Here is a 21,969-nt window from a genome sequence, read left to right as displayed (position 1 = left end):
TTTTTAGTGGAGTGATAGCTGACTGTTTAAAAAGTCTATTGTGGTCAAGGAATAACAAACATTTTCTGTGCTAAGGAGTTGAAGTAGGGGGAAGAGGCCGTTCTGCTTTATCACTGTTCGGTGATTTCTGATGAAAGCTGAGTTTGGATTGGGAAAACAGAAAGTGGGTTGAAGTCAAAAAGCTAAAAGTATTTCTATTCTTTCTCTAGTTAAGAATAAACATCATCCCTTTGTCATGAGCCTCAGCAGCAGCAGTCCACAGTTAAGTTTTGCAAGAGGTAGGGGGTAGTAACTGAATACAAACTTATTCATTCTTTAGGATAAGTCCAAGAGGTAGTATGTATTTCCTTCACATTTCTGCACAACTAATTGAATGGTTGTAACTTCAGAGTACTATTTTAGGAAGCTAAAGCCGCAAGACTAGAACAAGATGTTTTTAGTAAGCAAGCTGACATAAAGCTGCATCCTATCTGTAAGGACCAGGACACACCTTATATCCCTGTCATGACCTCTGACTTCTTCTGAATTTGCCTAATTCACAGACAGAAAATAGAAAGTTAGTTGCACAGATTTCAGCGATCAAAAAATGTATCCTTAGTGTCTCGCTGTTGCACTGGAGAAAATTATCAGCTTCAGCAGGTCAGTGTTGAGTGAACCTGGCATTCTGCCTTGCATTTCTAGAGGTTAGGTAGCAGACACAGTGTATCTGTGGATGGTTTAAACCCGCAGCCATTTACCAAATCAGCAGGGAGCTGGTGGCAAATTTGTCAAATTCCTTCCAGCTGACAAATCTGCTTCCCTTCCCTTTTTGTTCTGAAACAGTTTCTCATACTGTTCTCTATTCCTCATTTGCTCCTGTCTGCTTGTTTGGCTGGCTGTATACTGCCACCTGTCACTGCACTTTGGTGTTGCTGTTTGCGTAAAATTTGCACATGAGGAGCAATGCAGAGCCCCCTATTCTCCTTTGTGATAAAAGCCAACATTTTGGTACATTTGGTTACCTACATTAGTTCAGTTATGGAAGGGTGTGTGGAATTTTTAAGCTGGATCATATCGTGGGTGTCTTTAATTTCTTCCCATAGGTCATTTATTTCAAAAGTGCTGGCCCTTTAACAACAAGGGTTAAAATACTGCAGCAATATTTTAAGCCCAGTTATCATGCCCTGCACTCTGGACAGCCCTGTTGTGGCTGTGAACAGGGAGAAGAGGTCAAGCAAAAGATAGGCTGTCTCATGCCAAGTGGATGTCAGGATACCTTTGAAAGATGCTCTGTATTAGAGTGCCTATCAGTGATGGTATTTGTGATTCACAGGTGATACAGAAGTGCTGGGAAATTTCTTTTGTTTGGCGAGTGAAAATAAGACTGTGTAATTATTATGCTTGGATGATAGGATCTTTTATTTTTATTTTTCTTATTTTCTTCATTTAATCTGCACGTTGTGTAAGTTGATGCTTTGGTTGTTCAATTCCTTGTAGACCATAGATCATCATGTCTGGAAGAAGAGGAGCTAAATTTATTTATTGACGTGGACTGTATGCATACAGAAGCAATTATGACTCCTATGCCTGAAGGATTATCACAACAGCAGGTAGTAGGCTTTTAGAAATATGGTCTTCTGCCTCTTTTTCCTCCCCTTCTGCTCTATATCCATGTCTCCCAGGTGCCTTGCTCTTTAGACATACTGGTGTTCAACATAAATTAAGTGGACATCAAATTCGGAACTGAATAAGTAGTTTGTTTAAAATTAGTATGTGTGCATATGGTCGTATCAGTCCTGAACACAGCCAGACATGCAAAATGCTGTTTTGCAGTATAAAATTTTAATAATTATGTTGTTTCATTACCTGAACACTTAAACTAAATGTAGTGATTTTGAATGAAAAAGAGTTTAAGCATTTTTGAGTCAGATGACATTTCTGTAGATGTTGTGGGACATCATTTTACATTTCTACATTTTAAATGTAGAAAATATCCTGTATTCTCGCTGTATTTTAAGGTTTCTTCTGATTTAAAAAAGAAGTAATTTGTCTTTAGTAAAGTCAAGTCTACGCAAAGAGTAGATTTTGCAGTTTTGCACCTCAAACTCCGTAGTCACTGTGGAAACCACTTCAGCCTGGGCATTCCAGGTGGAGAAGGTGAAGGCCAGGAGCGCCTTCCAGCCTGGGCTGCTCGGCCACGAACAAGCAGACTTTACGGATATGCTTGTTTTAAACAGCAGGTGGCACGATCGCTTTTGTTTAAAATCTGGTGCCTGTTCAAATACTATGTCCCAGGTTGGTCTCAGTTGTGATACCTCTGCCCCTGGGACCCTAGTTCTTACCATAAGTTTTTTATGTTTGTGTGCTACTGTTACAAGCAAAAAAGTGAGTATAAATTTAAGACTTGCATGCAAGCCTCTTGTACGTTCTGTTTTTCTATTGCAGTAACTTGCAGGCGCTATCAAGTATCTATTTTGTGTATTACAAAGCCTGAAAAAAACAAAACACTTTCTACAGATGTTTGTTATTTTCAGAAGAGTGAGCTATGACTAAAAGTAGTTTCCTTTACCAGAGCAGCTGATATAATAAAGAAAACACTGCTAAATCCATTTTAAACACAAATTAGACCAACTAATTTTACTGTATATGTTTTTAAGCAAGGTCTGAGATAATTTTGAAGTCTTCTTTTGAAATGCCAATACTTAAAAGAAAATCCTCTCATAACCTGCACTTAAGAATGCAAATCGTGGAGAATTAAAGGCAGCTGTGATAGGGAAGGCAGGAGGCCACGGAATAAGGAGCAGAGAGAAGCAAGTCTGAGACTTGAATTTCATGGTCATTTAGGCTAGCTGAAAATAGCAAAAGAGGCAGTTTTGCCTTCCTTTCCCTTGCAGTTGTTGGGAGTGGTTTCATCCTGCTCTTGTGCTGTCTTCTCCATCAGAGTCTCATTTTTTAAAGCTCTGGAATGAGCTGGATTAGGAAATGAATGGGGTGAACACAAATCCTTAAACCCAGCAATAACAGAAGTTTAAATTTTAAACCAGAATGGTTCTCTAGTCCTTTCTGTCATGTCACTTGCGCATGCATGCAAAGTATGTTTCAGCTGAATTACAGAAGCAGGAGATAGAAAAGGTGTGATAAATAGCCTGTAGTTTGTAAATATGAAATATGATAGCATTTCTTGAAGCTCTTACTACTTTGTCAGTAGGTATGAATATAGACGAGACAGGGTTTTCACTTTTGTATGGTAATGCCCAAAAAAGAATGCTGACTTACTTAGATACTTTCTCAGTGGTACAGTTCATATGGCCTTGCCAAAAGGCAGTTAATGTTTCCTTTTTTGTCCTTCAGGCTACTCCTAATGAATTTCTAAAACAAAACATATTAACAAAAAAAGAGTATTAATCTTGAAGACTGACTGAAAACTGGTTACCTTTTTTATTGCAGCAGTTCACTGAAGTAGCCAACATCATTTTTATACCTATTATTTATATTAATGCCTAAATTTATACATCTAAAATTAAAAGACAAGTTTCAAAAGTAGAGCTTGGAATTGCAACAGTTGGCAAAGTTTATAGATACAGATACAATAACTGTTGTGTTCTTTAAATAAATAATTTTAGAGTAATAGTAAATTTAATTACTTTTGAAGAGGTATGGTGGTATTTTATTGCAGTTCTTCTAGTTTTCTTCTATTGCTTTGTGTTTCTTGTGGTTTGTTAATGTGAGAATTTTATCATCAGCATTCCCAACTCTGATGAACATGTTACCTGATTAGAGTCTCAGACAAGCCTTTGTTTCTTCTACAGGTTGTGAGAAGGTATATTTTGGGCTCTGTAGTTGACAGTGAGAAAAATTATGTGGATGCTCTCAAAAGAATCCTGGAGGTACCTTAGTATCTTTTTAATTTTGTAATTTGGAAATTTGAAAAAATAATCAAATCTTTAAAGAATCTGTAGTGTGACTTTCATAGATGTTGCTACAGATGCTTTGTGCCAAATGTTTAGACATTTTGTGTGTGTACTGCTACATGAATTGTTTTTTTTCATTTAAGTCTTTTTTTGTTGTTGTTTTCCCCACAGCAATATGAGAAGCCCCTTTCAGATATGGAGCCAAAATTACTGAGTGAAAGAAAACTCAAAATGGTCTTTTATCGTATTAAGGAAATTCTTCAATGCCATTCCATGTTTCAGATTGCGCTGGCGAGTCGTGTATCTGAGTGGGACTCTGTGGAACTGATTGGTGATGTCTTTGTTGCTTCAGTAAGCATATGCATCCAACTAGATAATCTGTTTTTATTTTATGCTTGCTGTTCTATCTCCCTATCTTTCTGTCTAATTTGGCCACATAATTCCTGTGTTCTCCAATGCCTGTGGCAACTGTCAGAGTATGTGTGTACCATACGGGTAAAGAAACTGACACCAGCACTTGCCTTTGGCTTGGTTGGTAGATGTGAAAGAATTAAGGGCAGAAATTTCAGGTTTTGATCAAGCTTGCAGACATTTAGGTAAACAGTTTTGGATTTTTGGAAAATAGGTTCACAAACCCAACAAAATTAAGGTGAGACTGAGGCTTAGCATCTCTTAAAAAGTCGGTAGTCATACATAGTATGCTTTTTGGGAGTAGAAAAAAACATATTAAGTGATGTCATGAATTCTTGGGGTTTAACTGAGACTGGGACACAGGTAAAGAGTATTTGTAAAACAGTATCCCACTCTTAATGGAAGTCTGTCCAGTAAAGGACTGAATTACAGAGAACAAGAAATGTTCTTGGTTGATAGAACAACATTGTTCCTACCACTGGTGTGTGGATGGAAAAGGTTGCCTGGCTGCTAGTTTACTACCTTTTCATGCCTGCCCTAAAAGAGCTGAGTTATGTATCTCTGAGTGCTTTGACCCCATTTCAGTCAAAATGAAGTGGTTAGTAAAGATCTGCTGTTTAAAGCAAACCTGCCCTGTTTTGACTGAGAAAGTTAAGTATTGTTAACGAGACTAGCTCTGCAGAAGAAAGGGATTACTAAGGCAATGGGCAGCAGTCTTGCCCTTCATGCTGCTGTTTTCAGGCCACACAATCTGTCTGCTTTCTTGGTAAACCCTTACCAGCTGAAGGTGGGGCATTGAAGGCCCTGGGACTTTGCTGGTTCACCAAGTCTGGAATATAGGCAGACATGGGATTGTCAGGGCATCCCAGCAGCTGCTTTGAATCTCAGTGGATGCCCTTTGATTGCCTATAGTCCTCAGGCTCTGCCCTAGTGTTGTAGCCAAGATGGAGCTATTTCTGTAAATTTACATTTCATCATTCACAGCCGTTACATCTTTAGATTTCCAGACTGTCTTCTACAGAGAGTATTTTGAACATCACCAGTATTGCTGTAGCTCTAGCACTAAGCCAAGCAAAGTCCTTAACTGTGAGCAAGGCGAGTCCTTAACAGTCTGAATTCTGTCTAGTTAAGCTTTTGGGGATCTTTTGTATTTATAGTTAAGGTTTACCCTTTTCTCTTTTCAGTTTTCTAAATCTATGGTATTGGATGCATACAGTGAATATGTAAACAACTTCAGTACAGCGGTAGGGATTCTCAAGAAAACATGTGCCACCAAACCTGCCTTTTTAGACTTTTTAAAGGTGAGTTTAATCTTAAAACAGCTGGGCGTTTGATATAAAAAAGACAGTGTAAATTATAAGTTAGTATTACCTGTCAAATTTTCTCCTGCATATTGTGTGACTGGTTGTCGTGGTTTAAACCTAGCCACACAGCTTGTTCACTCACTCCCCCCCTTTCCTCCCTCTTTCTTTCCTTCCCCCTACTCCTGGAGGGACGGAGAGGAGAACTGAAAAGAATGCAACTCTCACGGGTTGAGATAAGAACAGTTTAGTAACTAAGGTATAACACGAATCACTACTGCTACCACCAATAATAATAATGATAAATGGAATAACAAGGGAAGAGAATACAACATCTCACCACCAGCCAACTGCTAACTCACCCCCCCCTCCCCAGCCTGACCAAGCACCAACCGATACCTCCTCCAGCCCTGCAGTCCCAGCCCTTTCGGGTAACTCCCAGTTACCTCCTGGGCATGACGTGCTGTGGTATGGAATACCTCTTTGGCTAGCTTGGGTCAGGTGTCCTGTCTCTGCTTCCTTCCGGCTTCCCCTCCTCCCTGGCAGAGCATGAGGCTCACAAAGTCCTTGGCCAAACCAAAACATCATTGTTATCAGCTCTGTTTCCAGGCCAAAAGTCAAAACACAGCACTGCATCAGCTACCAAGAAGGAGAAAAATGACTGCTACTGCTGAAACCCAGGACACTGGTTTTATGAACTTTGGTTTCATGTTTTATGGATTTGGCACAAAAACCCTCCCCAAAGAATTCACTTCCACTGCTGTATTTTCAGAGAATAACATGATGTTAGATCTAGGATGTATTTTGAAGCGCAAAGTAGTTTTGTTGTTGTTCAGATCAGTTTATTGGTGTTTGCATGACTACTTGTGAAGGAATCCCTCTTTTGCTGTCAGGTGAGCTTCAAATAATAGTTCAACGTATGAGGCCTCTTCTTATTTGTGATTTATTCTAACTTGTGTAGTGTAACTAGATCTCAGTTCCATAACAATTTCCTAGTATTTTAGAAATTGTGTTTCCAATTTGGGATTGAAATTTAAAATTTCTGTGCAGAATACTTGCTACCCTGATGAACATGATGCTTCTGATGATGTGCACAGAGCGCTTGGTACATGCAGTAGAAGTTCTGTGAATCTCTAGGACTGATATCTTACAGAGGGTATACAAAATCCAGTGCAAGGCTTTTAGGCTACCTGTGACCCTGCTGGGAGCTTGAAATCTCTGCTTGTTCCATTCCCCAAGAGTCCTGGATTGAGTTGTGCCTCTCAGAGGCACCCTGTCAGGTCTGTTGCAGTGATCCACCAAACATGGAAATTGGGTGCCCTAGGCAAACCAAATGGTGAAGCTCTTATGTTGCCTAGAAAGAGGACTGATTCCTAATACGTCTTCAGATCTTAAAACTAACCAACAGCTTTTTGGAGTGTGGCCAGCACTCCACAGGGTCATATGCTGGAAGCCTTTGGCCCCAGGAAGATCAGACTCTCTATGAGCGCATTGTCATTTCATAACTCTTGCACTGTTAAAAGCGAGTTGTTGCAATAGAGGCATAATTTATACCTTTCATCGCTGCTTGTCAATGCTGGTGCTGTTGCTACTCAGAGTTGGGGACTGACAGCTGAACTCTGACAACAGAAGATGTTTCTACACCTTCTTTTTTTTGTATGTGTGTGCCCACCAGTATTGAAGACCAGAATCTTCCCTACTGCTGTTTGGGCAAAAAAAACCTGTTTGCATGGAAACAAATTGCAGTGAAGCTTGATAGTTGTAGCAATAATGGCAATTTAAGCACAATGGCAGTTCAGTATTGTTTGGGATGCTTTGGTTTTGAATATTTCCTCTACTCTCCTTATTCTGGGTCAGCTGTGATTATGGCTAAAATACTTCCAAATGTTGAATCGAATTATACAAACAGGGGTTTTCTGTACAAGCAGATGAAATTTGCTTGGTTTTATCTACCAGTCCTGATAATCAAAGTAATGGATTCTAATGTTTTTCTTTCGAGGCATAAATCAATGTTCTTTTCCTTAGTTACCTTTAATAAAGAAAATGAAAATTTCTTTTTGTTTGCATAGCGCTGAGATTATGATGTTTTTCTTAGATTTCCTTTTAAAAACACATAGGTAGGTAGAGATTTATAATCTTTTAGCCCCAAGAAATAGAGCAGCAATAGTAAATTACAGTCAATAAATCAACAGATCACACTTTTCAAACTTGAGCAAGTTCATTGCCTTTGTTGTGCTTGAAGTTAAGCAGACGTTTCAATGCCTTGCTTATTTAAAAAGCATGAATGTACTGTATCAATATATGCATGGGTGCTGCATTGCTGGTGTGGCTTTATCCCAGCTGTATTGATTTTAGGAGGTATTTCAGGCCAGTGACGTGCCACATTTTAATAGTGATTTTGAAAAAAAGATTTAATATTTGAAAATAAAATCTTTATAGTAAATAACAGTAAATTTACAGTACCACTGTATAAATGATGTAGAATAACTTTCATTCTGTTACTGATGAAAATACATTCATGGAAGTAAACAGTGTGTGTGGCTTTTTTGCATTGCAGCAGTGCCAGGAGTCAAGCCCAGATCGAATTACACTGTATGGTTTAATGATGAAACCTATCCAGCGCTTTCCACAGTTCATTCTACTATTGCAGGTAAAGGATAAATAAATAGTCTGATTACAGGGACAGGCAGTAAATACACAGCAGGAAAATCTTACTAAACTAGATTTACGCTTGGTTACTTGATAGGTTAGATTTAGCTTTTAAATCACTTTGCAGTAAAACCGTAGTTCAAATGTGCTACTTGTTCATAACAGTTTGTTATCTAATCACACTTAAAAACACCACTAGAGACTTTGTGTCATTACTTCTCATATAAGAAAAACACAAAAGGATGTAATTCATGTTTCAGATAGTTCAGAATATATGTGGGATATAGACTGAAAGTGCACTCTCTCCCTGGCTGCTTTGCTCAGAGGATCTGCTTCAGTGTGGTACAGATTCCTTCTGATCTGCAACGTCTTGGTTTCCTTCCCATGAAAACTAGGGTTTGACAGGGAGTCTTCAGGTCTTGTCTGAGCTGGCAGTTAAGCTGCAGAAACAGCACAGTTCGCCAGTGTAGACCTGCTCCAGACCAGCTTAGGCCATTTGTAACTCTGTCCACATCATGGCAGGTCCATCCCAGTGAGCGCTGAGAGTTAGCTGTGTTTTGCAGGTGCCATAGAGGAGAGAAGGCTTTGTGGTGTAGGTCCAGAAATTACTGTGGGAGAGAGGTAGCTGTGGGAGGAGCATGCAGAGAGGAAGCCATGGTGAGAGTTTTTGAGGTAGCGGAAGAGATGGAATTCATTGTAGCAGGAAGCAGTAGTGAATACACGGAGATTTTTAAGTGCTGTGGGAAAGGAGAAAAAATACAATTCAAATTGTTCCTACTGTATCCATACAAAAGGGAAAGACTTTAAGAAATTGTTGTGACCACCATGAACTAGTTTGTTCTACTTGAGGATGAGCATGCTGTCAATGTGTTAGTTTGGAATAATAACAGTAATAAAGATAATACAATATTATTATTACAGTAAATGTCAGAAAAGTTTTAAGTCATTGTTTGTGGACACCTACATATTATACTATAATACTGATTTTCAAGTTGTGTTTAATATTATGTTCATCTTTTTCATTTATATCTACATTTGCAGTTTTTACATTCGTTTTCAAGTTCCTTCATTGTAATTTTGCCCTATAAATTAGCTGTATGTGACCCCATTTAGTATCTTTTTCAAGAACTATTAAGATAGTACAGTAAGCAATGTGCTGTCTGAATATTCATTAGGTGTTCATTGGTCTTATTCGTTAGTGTACTCAGGTAAAGAACATTGTGGTAAACTGTACATCCTGTAATCTTTTGAACTTGACTTTGAAATGAAATCTGATTTTTGTTTGTTTTATCATTTCCTCTCAGGATATGTTGAAAAACACTAATAAAGGACATCCTGACAGATTACCTCTACAGATGGCTCTTACAGAACTAGAAACACTGGCAGAGAAGTTAAATGAAAGGAAAAGGGATGCAGATCAGCGCTGTGAAATAAAACAAATAGCAAAAGCAGTGAATGAACGTTATCTGAACAAGGTGAGAAAAGTAGGAGTGTGTGATGGAAGAGTTAGTTTCTGGGCCTTGAGAGATCTCCAAAACAGACATGAAAGAGATACTTGTGGATTTTTACGTAAATGTCAACAACATGGGGTCATTCTAGTGGTAGGTTTGAGATGTGACCTTGAAGAGACTCCCTCCTTAAACCATTGTGTGCTGGAGTGAGTGGCATGCTGAAATAGCAGCAGTAGTATTGGTGTTCTGTGGCAGTGCTGGATAGAAAAGTCTTATGCATTTTTCTGCATGGAAAAATTCAACTATTAATTTACCCCAGAACTGAGGAATTACTCCTATGTAAAGGATGGAACCAGTTCCTTATACTGTATTGATTCCAACTACGGGTCAGTTCCAGATGTGCTATTGAATGTGTCCAAGAGCTGTCTTGTTTAAAGGAACTTCCCAGTCTACTTCACTCATGCATTTGGATCGTACAGTAGAAATGTCTTTAAAGAACTGTAGAAGGCATTCAGTAGGAAGGAAGGAACAGTCTTCTTCATCTGAGTTTGTTAGTAGTTATGTGTACTGTGGAGATATATATATATGCTTGTCTTATTTCCATCATAAATGGTTCCTCCTTTCCTATGAGATGGGGCATAAATGCTTCAATTATTGCTTTTGTGAGGTTACAGATGATTATACACTGCACTCATCCTGGGATGGAGTAGTGGGGGCATGCTGAAGGAGTGCAAGGAGGATTTTTTTGTGATGCATAAAAGTGTAGTTTTTAGGATAATAGTAGTCAACCAGAACACAGTTGTTTTAAGGTATTTATCAGAAAAGGGTGCACAGTTTTGGAACAATGCCAGGCAGAGTGAAACAAGCGGTGAAGAAGGTGCATAGGAAATGAGGAAGTTATGGACCATTTTGTTCTCTTGGCCACTACCAAAGGTGGTGTTTGACCTGTGAGGGATTAGTTCATACTTGCACACAGTGCTGATCTTCAGCCCTTGAAGGCCAACAGCAGAAGATATTTACATGCCATGCATCTCTTGTACATACGATCTTTTTGGCAGTCTGATCCTCCCACCCTGACCTCCCATTTTGGGACAGCTAGAACCACATTTAGCACTTAAATGGGCTGTGAAAGGTGGGATGAGGGAAGGAAACCACAGAAATTACGGGAAATTTTTCTTCTTGTTCTTTTGCTAGGGGACCTTTATCTGTGTGAAAGATTCTCAGAGCAATTACATTCCATATTAAGACTGAAAATCCCTGCAGGCCATTTTGGTGGCAGCAGAAGCTGCTATTTCTCTAAATGAAAAGCAAATTAATAAAGAGGCTTAATTCACTTGGCAAATCCACCTGTGGGCACTTATATGAGGATGGCAAGTGATAACCCGCTGTATTTTCTTTTACTTTTTTTGCACCAGATGTTAGATGTGCCCTGCATAATATACAATGTTGATTGTTTTTAAAATCTAGCTACTCAGCAGTGGAAACAGATACCTCATCCGGACTGATGATATGGTTGAGACGGTTTACAATGACAAAGGAGAAATTATCAAAACCAAAGAACGACGGCTTTTCATGTTAAATGATGTGCTGATGTGTGCAACAGTAAATATTCGGTAAGACAAGTCATACTTTTTAAATGAGCATTCCAATTCAGCTGGAAAAAATAACGCTTTTTTAAAAATTGTTATTGTTGTTTTTACTATGGTTAATGATCTTTTTAGGAGTAGGCATAATAAATGGATAACCAGCTTTGTTGCAGTCCTTAAGATAGAAGTGCTCTGCGGTCTCTAGTTATTGCTGTGTATTAGTGTTTAGCAGAGCACAGGCATGCCAAGGTAGGATTTTTCTCCTCCTTAAGTTCATACTGTCACACACTCTCAAATCTGTAAGTTGACATAATCTGCAAATTTAAAAAAAACAAAACAAAACGCAAAGCTAATGCATGTGGCCAGAACAAACCTGGAACTCAGTAGCAGAGTTCCAGCTGGGGAAAGCTTTTATCTCTGAGAGCAAACGTTGAAGGATTAAAGCTGACGTGCTTTGAAAAAAGCTTATTTTCATAGCATCTTCTGTGTTTTAGTTGGCTGTATTTCTGTTACTATATCTCTGTGCATGCCAAGGTCACACTCGCATTCAAGTGCTTTATGTGATGGTGCATTTTGACAGAGAAAATGTGGAGCATTAATAATATTCCAAGAACATCTTTTCTTAAGCATAATATGGGTGGGTATCTTAATTTATTACTGAAGTATGAATACAGTACAGATTTTTGTAATCATGTGAATGCTTGGTTTCATGTTAGTGAGAAATGCATGTAATAACTGCACTTCAGAAAATTAACAAGCTTATGTAAATTATCCTGTAATTCTTTACAAATTCTTCAGTTGCTTAGTACCACCTGGATATTTTCTCATGGCTGTTTGCAAGAATGTTGCTTTTAACCATTCATATTTTATCTTCTTCTATACTATTATTGTCTCGGATTTTCTGTATTTGTCCCTGAAGTGGCAGTGTGCAGTCTCTTTTCATTCTTTATGTGAAAAGTTCATGGTTATGCCAAGTTTTTGGGTTCCTTATGAAGTCAACAGTTCCAGTTATCACAGCACTGTTGTTCCTATGTACATTAACTGGTTATGAACAACTTCCTTTGGGATGGTAATTGTGCATGAATGTGTCATGGGGGTTTCCTGACTCCAAGAAAGTTTAATAGTGTTTTTCTCTAGCAGTTAAGGTTTGCTTTCAAACCTGCTTGTTTATATAACAGTGAGTTTTTAGAGTAGTTAAACGCACTTTTAGCTTTATTCACTAGCAAAGGTTTGTGAGTTTCTTGGCAAAAGAGTGGGGTTCCAACTGCAAGGTGTGTGTGTGTATTCCTTCATGATTTCATGGATTGCTTTTAAGGTGGAAGAAACTACCTTTGTGTCCTGGTGTCCATGACATTTTGTGATGCAAAATACAGTTAGGAACTGAAGGAAATCATGTGCCAGATTTGACATGACCTTTTTCTGGTACAGAAGTTTTTGTTCAAATAAGTGTATGGTATAGAGTGTGCCACTTGCCTGTTTGGCTCACGCAGGATGACCTTTGTTTCTCTTCATTTTATCCGTATAGAGGTTAGGCATCTTACCTAAGCTAGGCTTCTGTTATAACAGTGGTTTTCAGGGTGCATGCCTGCAGATTTCCTCTGGAGCTGTAGACCTCAGAAGCTTTACATGTACATGTAGCTGCACAGTATGTATCAGCTCACTTCCCTTAACCACCTTTTGTCCAACCCTTACAGAAACAGTCAACATACCAGCAGCCTGAGGACCTCTACTGGTTCCTCTGTAGCTGGCAAAGACATGTATTTCTACAGAGTACATGATCCTCAGAAGCTCCTTCTTCACATGTAGCCTAGATGACTGGTTCAAACTGGAGACCCAACTTTTAAGTAGCAGCAGTTGGACAGAGCGCATGCTGTCCCTAGTGATTGAACAGCTGTGTCCTGCCTAGTCTTGTTTTCTTTCTTCTGAACTAGATCAAAAGTTTACAAATATTTACTTAAGCTGTGGCACTTGTGGTTTTTGTTCATACTCGCCTCTTCATTGAAACAAAAGTATGACTGTTGTGAATAGGTAGCTAACAACCTAAACATTAGCATTTAGGTACTGTTCTCAATAAATGCATTTTGCTGATTTCTCCCAGGCATTTAACTTTTGTTCTTTTCTGTGAAATAGACCTCTTTTTATTCACTTTAATATCTCTTTTGTGACAAATATCTCTTTATGACAAATATATGTGCTTAAATGTGCATAAGGGAATGAAGGAAACAAAGGAAGAGGTGTATTAATGCCATTTCTATTCCAAGTGAGCTACTCCAGTGTGCTCTGCCCTCTGAAATGCCTGTTGTGATACACATTTCCTTTAGCAGCAGCTCACATGGGATTACTCTCAGAAGCCACAGCAGATCTTCTGTAAAGGACATCCTAGGCTGTGAGGCTCAGCAGAAACGTTGGCTCATAAGCCCTTGGGGGGTTATGTTGCCCTTCCTACTGTCGGTAGTCATTCAAAGGTCCCATCATTCATACTTCTCTAAACATAGCAGTCACTTCATTTGAACACTGTTTCAAAAGAATTAGGAAAATATGGAGCCAAAGTATCATCCTAAGCACTTGTATTAGGATATCAAAATGCACATTGGTCTTACAGGATGGTCATTTATATTTTGTTATAGAAACGTAGGGACTGTTATTGGCAGTCCTATGCTGTTTGTAAGCAAGACTATCTGCACCTGTATATCTGCTCTTTGCACTTCAGGAAAGGTCAGTCTCAAAAGTCAGCCTGATGCATGTATCTGTTTCAAGTTCTGCATGGCACTCAGACTGATAAACAGCAGATTTTAGAAGCTAAGATAATAAATAGGATGCATTAAACATAGTTGCTTGTCACAGCAGTAATTTGTGCACCTTCCAGCTCTTCCTATGAAAGCAGTGGCACCGTGACAACTGGCCAGAGGTACTTATTGAAGTGGAGTGTACCACTGGGACAAGTGGAAGTCATAGAGTATGGCAGCAGTGAGGGCCAAGGAGACAACTGCAGGTTTCCACCCCAGCACTCTGCTGAGAATGTCATCATTAACTCAAAGCCAAGTAAGTGACAAGAGTTACTGACTCTTACAGACTTTTTTGTTAAAATCATATTTGAATTTCAATGGGCTACTGAAAGCAAAGGAAAGCATTTTGTGCATGAAGACTTCTGTAACGTGAACCGTAATACAACTTCTTTCTTTGGAAACTCTGAATCCATAAACTGGTAGCAAGTCTTCTTCCTTGAAACATGAATTACTCTTATTTGTCCTAGTTCAGAGTTTGATGCACAAATGCATATAGAGTTTTAAAGCATGAATGTGTGTGGGCGTGCAAAAAGGTTATTTTGGTGTTGTGTGCTGGCTGTTCTATGGTAGCTGGTCATGCATATGTTCTTTATCCCATAGTTAAAGAAAGGAAGTTTCAATAAAAATGACTGGCCACCCTATTGCTGTGAAATAAGAGTCTGGACACAAATAGTTATGACAAGGTAGAAGTTGCCCATACATAGTATTGCACCCTTACAACATAATAACAAGTGTTTCAGAAAAAAAACTTGAATTTTCATTTTAATGAATGTTTTTGAAGCAATATGCCAATAGGTAATTTCCTCCAAGTTTCTCTCCAAAAATGACCTCAAGCTCTGAAGTTTGCAAGTTCTTTCTGTAGTTGTTAATCCCTCCTACAAGCCTGCCAACTGCCCTCAGGAGATGTATGAATTTCAAGAACTTACTTGGTAGCTAGCCTTTCATGTATAATGTTATTTTTATAGTCTGTATTTTGCCTAAATACTGTACTTTTATGTGCATTTAATATATTTAGATTATGATCCCTATTAATGGACTAAAAGGTACATGAATTTTGGTGCTAGCTCAGGGAATTATTTCACACTATATTCCTTTAACATTGCAGCATTGGAGTCATGAATTTTCCCACAGTTGTGCTGAAAGGAGGCATAAATGTTATGCTTCAGGATGGCCTGAGGTGCAGATGCAGCATTTAATACCCCACGTATTCTCCAGGATGGTTATTTTCAGGTCTTCTTGCTCCTCCCTTTGTAAATAGCCATAGAAAATTTTTGTAGGTACTTATGTATCAATTTCAAGGGTGACTTCATTCTTGCAACTCCTTTTAGCATTAATGGACTACTCTGACAATATTAAAGCTCTTCTATTATCATTTACCAGCTGCTGTATTCATGACCCTGAGAGGAGTCTAATAAGGGAGCATATTACTTAGAACTGGGAGTCTTTCTCATAGGTGAGTGTGGGAGGAACAGCTTGTTGAATATTCCTGCTGCAACTTTGTGCAGTGGCTTCACAGCTGATTATACCAAATCCTTTTCTGTCAGCAAGATCAAATGGGGATACGGAGCATGAGGGGAGAGAAAATAACTGTTATCCAAATATTCCTTTAGAACCTAATTTAACCTCTTGGCTTTGAGGTTTTTTCAGCTTCATGATGTTTAGTGACAATATCACACTTTGTACATCATTTGTAGCCTCAACCTTCAGATTAAATGGCAGTTAGGTAAAAGATGAGCTGAACTAATTGTTCTTTTGGTAAGTTCTGATTGTTGTATTCAGCCTTCTAATAAAAGGGAACAAAAGATAAGAAATAAAAAGGCTATGAAGGATACTGGTTATACAAATGAATAAATCTTCCCTCAGCTTTAGTCAAACATTTCTGCCAGATGGCCCAACTAAAATTAATATAACCGATCATGAAAGCAGAAAAGCATAGCCTTGCCATTTGCACATACTGCTACGTCTGCGTTAGCTGTTACTCTGAATGTAGACTTGTCTAATTGGCCTATATAGACAAGTTTGAATACACACCTCATTGTGTTAGTTATTCTATAGAGTTGCCCCTTAGTTTCAGTCTTCTTGGCTGCTAAAGATTACAGAAGCTCAGAAAGTACAGCCTTACTGAAGAGAGAAGGGGACTGGTAAGACTTTGTGTAATGGTCCATTGTTGCTTGTTAATTTGCATATACCAAGATGCTGCATTTTATAGTTGATGATGACACAATCTTTATTATCGTATTGTTGGTGAGACTATTGGGTATTTACCACAAATTGCAAAGCAAGCAAAATCTTCCTTCGATGATGTAGATCCATGTCTCAAACCTTCTATTCAGTTCATTTCCAGTTTGCAGGAACTGAAGAGAGAAAGAATAATGATGATTCTGTGTAAAAGCGTTAAGTAGCAGGGGAAAGTCAAGTACTTGACCCCTGTGAGGCTGGTATTCTCACAGTATTGCTGTGGTTAGCAAGGATTTTTGATGGGTTCTGGTTATGTCCTTAGAATTACTGGTCATTAGTTATATTTCTCTTATCATGGTAGTTTCTTCTCTGCCAAAATCCTTTTTATGAGGAGCCAACTGTCATTAGCATATCTCTATTTTCTATTCGCTAAATGAAGTTTATAGCATGCTTGGAGTCACACACACACAGTATGCTAGAGATTGGAAGGGACCTCGAAAGATCATCTAGTCCAATCCCCCTGCTGGAGCAGGAACACCTAGATAATGTTACACAGGAATGTGTCCAGGCGGGTTTTGAATGTCTCCAGGGAAGGAGACTCCACAACCTCCCTGGGCAGCCTGTTCCAGTGTTCTGTCACCCTCACTGAGAAGAAGTTTCTTCTCAAGTTTAAGTGGAACCTCTTGTGTTCCAGTTTGTACCCATTACCCCTTGTCCTATCATTGTTTGCCACTGAGTAGAGCCTGGCTCCATCCTCGTGACACTCCCCCTTTATATATTTATAGACACTTATAAGGTCCCCCCTCAGTCTCCTCCAAACTATAGAGACCCAGCTCCCTCAGTCTTTCCTCATAAGGGAGATGCTCCACTCCCTTAATCATCTTTGTTGCCCTGCGCTGGACTCTCTCCAGCAGGTCCCTGTCCTTCTTGAACTGAGGGGCCCAGAACTGGACACAATATTCCAGATGCGGTCTCACCAGGGCAGAGTAGAGGGGAAGGAGGACCTCTCTCGACCTACTAACCACCCCCCTCCTAATACACCCCAGGATGCCATTGGCCTTCTTAGCCACAAGGGCACAGTGTTGGCTCATGGTCATCCTGTCGTCCACTAGGACCCCCAGGTCCCTCTCCCCTACACTGCTCTCTAACAGGTCGTTCCCCAACCTATACTGGAACCTGGGGTTGTTCCTGCCCAGATGCAGGACTCTACACTTTCCCTTGTTATATTTCATCAAGTTATTCCCTGCCCAACTCTCCAGCCTGTCCAGGTCTCGCTGGATGGCAGCACAGCCTTCTGGCGTGTCAGCCAGTCCTCCCAGCTTAGTGTCATCAGCAAACTTGCTGATAGTACACTCAATTCCCTCATCTAAATCATTGATGAATATATTAAATAATACCGGTCCCAGTACTGACCCTTGAGGCACTCCACTAGTTACAGGCCTCCAACTAGACTCAGCCCCATAGACTACAACTCTCTGGCTTCTCTCCTTCAGCCAGTTCGCAGTCCACTTCACTACCTGATCATCCAGTCCACACTTCCTCATTTTAGCCGTGAGGATGCTGTGGGAGACTGTGTCAAATGCTTTGCTGAAGTCAAGGTAGACCACATCCACCGCTCTGCCATCATCCATCCACCGTGTTATTTCCTCATAAAAGGCTAAGAGATTGGTCAAACATGATTTCCCCCTGGTGAAGCCATGTTGACTGCCCCTCATAACCTTCTTATCCTTGATATGCCTTAAGATGGTACCAAGGATAAGGTGTTCCATCACTTTCCCAGGGATGGAGGTGAGGCTGAGCGGTCTATAGTTACCCGGGTCCTCCTTCTTGCCCTTTGTGAAGACTGGAGTGACATTTGCTTTCCTCCAGTCCTCAGGCACCTCTCCCGTTTCCCAAGACTTGGTAAAGATGATGGCGAGTGGTCTAGCAATGACTTCCGCCAGTTCCCTCAGCACCCGCGGGTGCATCCCGTCTGGACCCATGGATTTATGGATGTCCAGATTGCTCAACTGATCTCTAACCCATTCCTCATCGACTAAGGCAAACCGCTCCGTCGACCTGACTTCATCTAAGGTCTCAGGGGTACAGGGCTCTTCAGGACTGCCTGCAGCAGAGTAGACAGAGACAAAGAAGGCATTCAGTAACTCTGCCATCTCTGTATCTTCTGTCACCAGGGCACCAATCCCGTTCATCAGTGGGCCTACATTGCCTCTGGTGTTAGTTTTGTCTGCCATGTATTTGAAAAAGCTCTTTTTGCTGTCCTTGACCCTTCTTGCCAGGTTTAATTCTAAGGAGGCCTTAGTCCTCCTAGCTGCCTTCCTACATCCTCTAGCAGCAGCCTTATATTCCTCCCAAGTGGCCAGCCCCTCCTTCCATGACCTGTAAACTCTCCTCTTCCACCTGAGCATACCCAGCAATTCCCTATTTAGCCACGCAGGTGATGGCAATCACAGCAGCACAAGCTCCGTTTTTGAGAAATGCTGTCCTTCCACTGAGCAAGACATCAACAGACCTTAAGGACCTTAAGATCATCTAATTCCAATCCCCCTGCCATGGGCAGGGACACCTTACGCTAAATCATATCACCCAAGGCCTCGTCCAGCCTGGTCTTGAACACTGCCAGGGACGGAGCATTCACAACCTCCCTGGGCAACCCATTCCAGTGCCTCATCACCCTAACAGTAAAGAATTTCCTCCTTATATCCAATCTAAACTTCCCTTGTTTAAGTTTGACCCCGTTACCCCTTGTCCTATCACTACAGTCTCTAACGAAGAGTCGCTCTCCAGCATCCCTATAGGCCCCCTTCAGGTACTGGAAGACTGCTATGAGGTCTCCACGCAGCCTTCTCTTCTCCAGGCTGAACAGCCCCAACTTCCTCAGCCTGTCTTCCTACAGGAGGTGCTCCAGTCCCCTGATCATCCTCGTGGCCCTTCTCTGGACTTGTTCCAACAGTTCCATGTCCTTTTTATGTTGAGGACACCAGAACTGCACACAATACTCCAAGTGAGGTCTCACGAGAGCAGAGTAGAGGAGCAGAATCACCTCCTTCGACCTGCTGGTCACGCTCCTTTTGATGTAGCCCAGGATACGGTTGGCTTTCTGGGCTGCAAGCGCACACTGCCGGCCCATGTTCATTTTCTCATCAACCAACACCCCCAAGTCCTTCTCTGCAGGGCTGCTGTGAATCTCTTCTCTGCCCATATACTAACAAAAGACCGGAGATCTAAATAACACCAACTTGGCCTGTTCAACTGGGTGACATTAAATAGTTCACTTGTTAAGTAGATATATGTTTCTAGTTGGCAGCTTGGGTGTAGAGTAAATTAGGTGTTACATGTTTGTCTCACCCACTTAGGATGAGAGTCTTCTCTTTGCCTTTTGTATTTGTTAGTGTAGTTATAGGGCTTGATGTTCACCTCCTATAAGCCTTTTTCTGTGTTGCTAGGGGTCTTGTCGATGAGTTGACAGAGTAGTAAAATGAGTGGAAACCAAGCTATAAGCAAGCGAGTGTGACTAGGGAGATAGGCTCCTCAGCACAATTTCCGCATGAGTTGTTATAACTAGTCTGTTGGGAACTCTAGGGAAAACCTTTAGCAACTTGGCCAGTTTACGATCACCGGCAGACCTGTCTTGAAATCCCTGCAGTACTTTGATCATTAAACATCTCCATATGTGTACTTTCACTGCCTGTTTAAGTCAGTGCTTATCTTCTTGCATCTGGTTCCTCTCTTGCCCTTCATGCCCATGCAGGTGCACCTCGGAGATCCTGTGCAGCCCCTCTTCCTCTGTGGGAGAGGGCAAGAGCTTCCAGGTCCATGATGTCCTCAGCCTTTCATTTTGGGACCTGTGAGAGGAAAGGGCCATAACATCTCTTTCACTCTTAAATTCTCTGGTTCCAAGATTTCCTTCCTCATGGGAATAGAGGCAGGAGCTGGAGTTCCTCTGATCCATACCTGCAGTCAGCACCTAGTGCAGGAAGACACTTGACTGTTGGCCTGGCTAGAGAGATGTTGAGGAGCTGGGCTATGGAGTCTGCATTTGTCAGCGTATTTGGGTTCCTGTGTTTCTCCCTCTTGTCCCCTACTGCTTTTGCTTACTTCAACATATCTGGTACAGTACAGCTGCTTCTGTCAGCAGGAAAAATATTTATGGCATTTTATCTGTGAAATTCCCTGTTGGCCAGGATTAACTGGAGTTTAATATAATCCTGAAGCCATGTTCCTAATGTATGAGCTACTTGTCACCATCTCAAGAGGCTTTGCATTTCCTTGGTGTGCTTGCATTATTTTACTCACAAATGGTATAGCATTATGAACTTAATACCTTATTCAGTATTTGTAGTTGCAAGCTGTTGATTTTATCTTTATAGTGCTCAAACTGTGTGAATAAGCAGGTTTGCGGTTGAACTGTAGTTTTTGTGCAACCTGTTTCTTCGGTATTCAGATCTGATACAGTGAGCATACAGCGAGACAGGTCTCAGCATTCATGTAATTACCCGTTGAAAGCAAGGTATTAGCAGCTGACAGGGAGGTGAAGCCTGTTAAAATACTTTGTAAGAGTTGAGACTTGGGAGGTTTGTTTCCCAGCACTGTTCTATGTGTACTGGGTGGCATTTGGTTCTTTGTGATCAGGACTTGAACTCCCTGTCTTGCATGGCAGTTTGAATAAATACATTAAAGAGTTTTAGAGGCTCAGATATCGGACTCAATAATTAAGCTTACAAAGATTACTTTTAGGTGCGTACAAGATTAAAATACGATTAGACTAAATAATGTCATTTCATGTTTATGATAATGCTCTTCATGTTGGTTGATGATGATGGGTCCTGACTGTATTGTTAATTAGGGTTGCTTACTCCGGGGGTTTATTGCTTATCCCTTAATATTGTGTATGTGTTTGTGCTGCTTCTTTCTGCACTGAGTTACTAAGCCTAATTTAGGGTTATGCTTTAAAGTTACATGTGAGTAGCTGCTAAGCTTTTCATTTATGGCTGCCACTTGTCTTCTGAGGTTGCTCCTGACTTCCCATTTGCTTCAATTTCCAAACCTGGAGACTGGTATACTCTCTAAATATTTGTGTAGTTTGGACCTGAGAGTCAGGTGAGCTACAGTTGAGCTACGGTGGCTCAGATATTTTGGGTGCGTGCAAATGTGGAGATCATGAGTTGGATTTGATGTGAAAGAGAAAAAATGGGTAAGGCATAAAGTCTGCTTTTCTCTTATGAACTTTAAATTGACCTGTGGGCTTGTTTACATCTTAAACTAGGATTTTGGATTCACAAGACTACCTTTTTTTTTTAATTATTATTTATTTCACTGAAACTCCAGTTGGCCATTAAAATGCTCTCACAAAGGAGAAACGAGAAAACAACCCACCCACATGCTTCTCTGAGGTGTCTATGGAAACAGGATCAGCATGAGTGAGCAAGTGGAAGGACACAAATAGGAGGAGGGTGGTGCTGAAGGAGCTGTCAGGGGCTTTGCTTACATAACTCAACGTGCAGGAAGCTTGTTGTTCAGCATCTAAAAATAAAATCTCATCTGCTTTGTCACTGGCTTTAATACTCATGCAGAATTTCCAGGTGGAAGGTGTCGGAGGTACAGAGCAACTCCCTTGTCAAATACACTTTCTGGTGCTGGTGCTTGGATTTGTCAAGTTCTGTGCAAGAGAAGGTTTTGGTGCAGCAGGGGATCCTCATCACTGGCCTTCCAGAAAA

At 40.5% G+C, this 21,969-nt stretch overlaps 1 protein-coding gene across 3 annotated transcripts in view; it reads left to right on the top strand.

Moving 5' to 3' along the window:
- Positions 1-21,969, top strand: part of ARHGEF10 (Rho guanine nucleotide exchange factor 10) — a 114,327-nt gene that overhangs the window by 44,991 nt on the left and 47,367 nt on the right. For all 3 annotated transcript variants that reach the window (XM_061460662.1, XM_061460660.1, XM_061460661.1), the window contains 8 exons: positions 1,477-1,589; positions 3,789-3,866; positions 4,062-4,241; positions 5,486-5,602; positions 8,160-8,252; positions 9,556-9,726; positions 11,170-11,315; positions 14,155-14,330. In XM_061460662.1, coding sequence (XP_061316646.1) covers positions 1,477-1,589; positions 3,789-3,866; positions 4,062-4,241; positions 5,486-5,602; positions 8,160-8,252; positions 9,556-9,726; positions 11,170-11,315; positions 14,155-14,330 — 1,074 coding nt within the window. The remainder of the gene's footprint in view (positions 1-1,476; positions 1,590-3,788; positions 3,867-4,061; positions 4,242-5,485; positions 5,603-8,159; positions 8,253-9,555; positions 9,727-11,169; positions 11,316-14,154; positions 14,331-21,969) is intronic.

The sequence above is a fragment of the Pezoporus flaviventris genome, unplaced genomic scaffold, assembly GCF_033815535.1.
Source record: "Pezoporus flaviventris isolate CSIRO_AGI_PZ_B2104156 unplaced genomic scaffold, CSIRO_AGI_Pfla_v1 ptg000031l, whole genome shotgun sequence".
NCBI lineage: Eukaryota > Metazoa > Chordata > Aves > Psittaciformes > Psittacidae > Pezoporus > Pezoporus flaviventris.
This window is presented reverse-complemented; position numbering and strand designations above follow the sequence as displayed.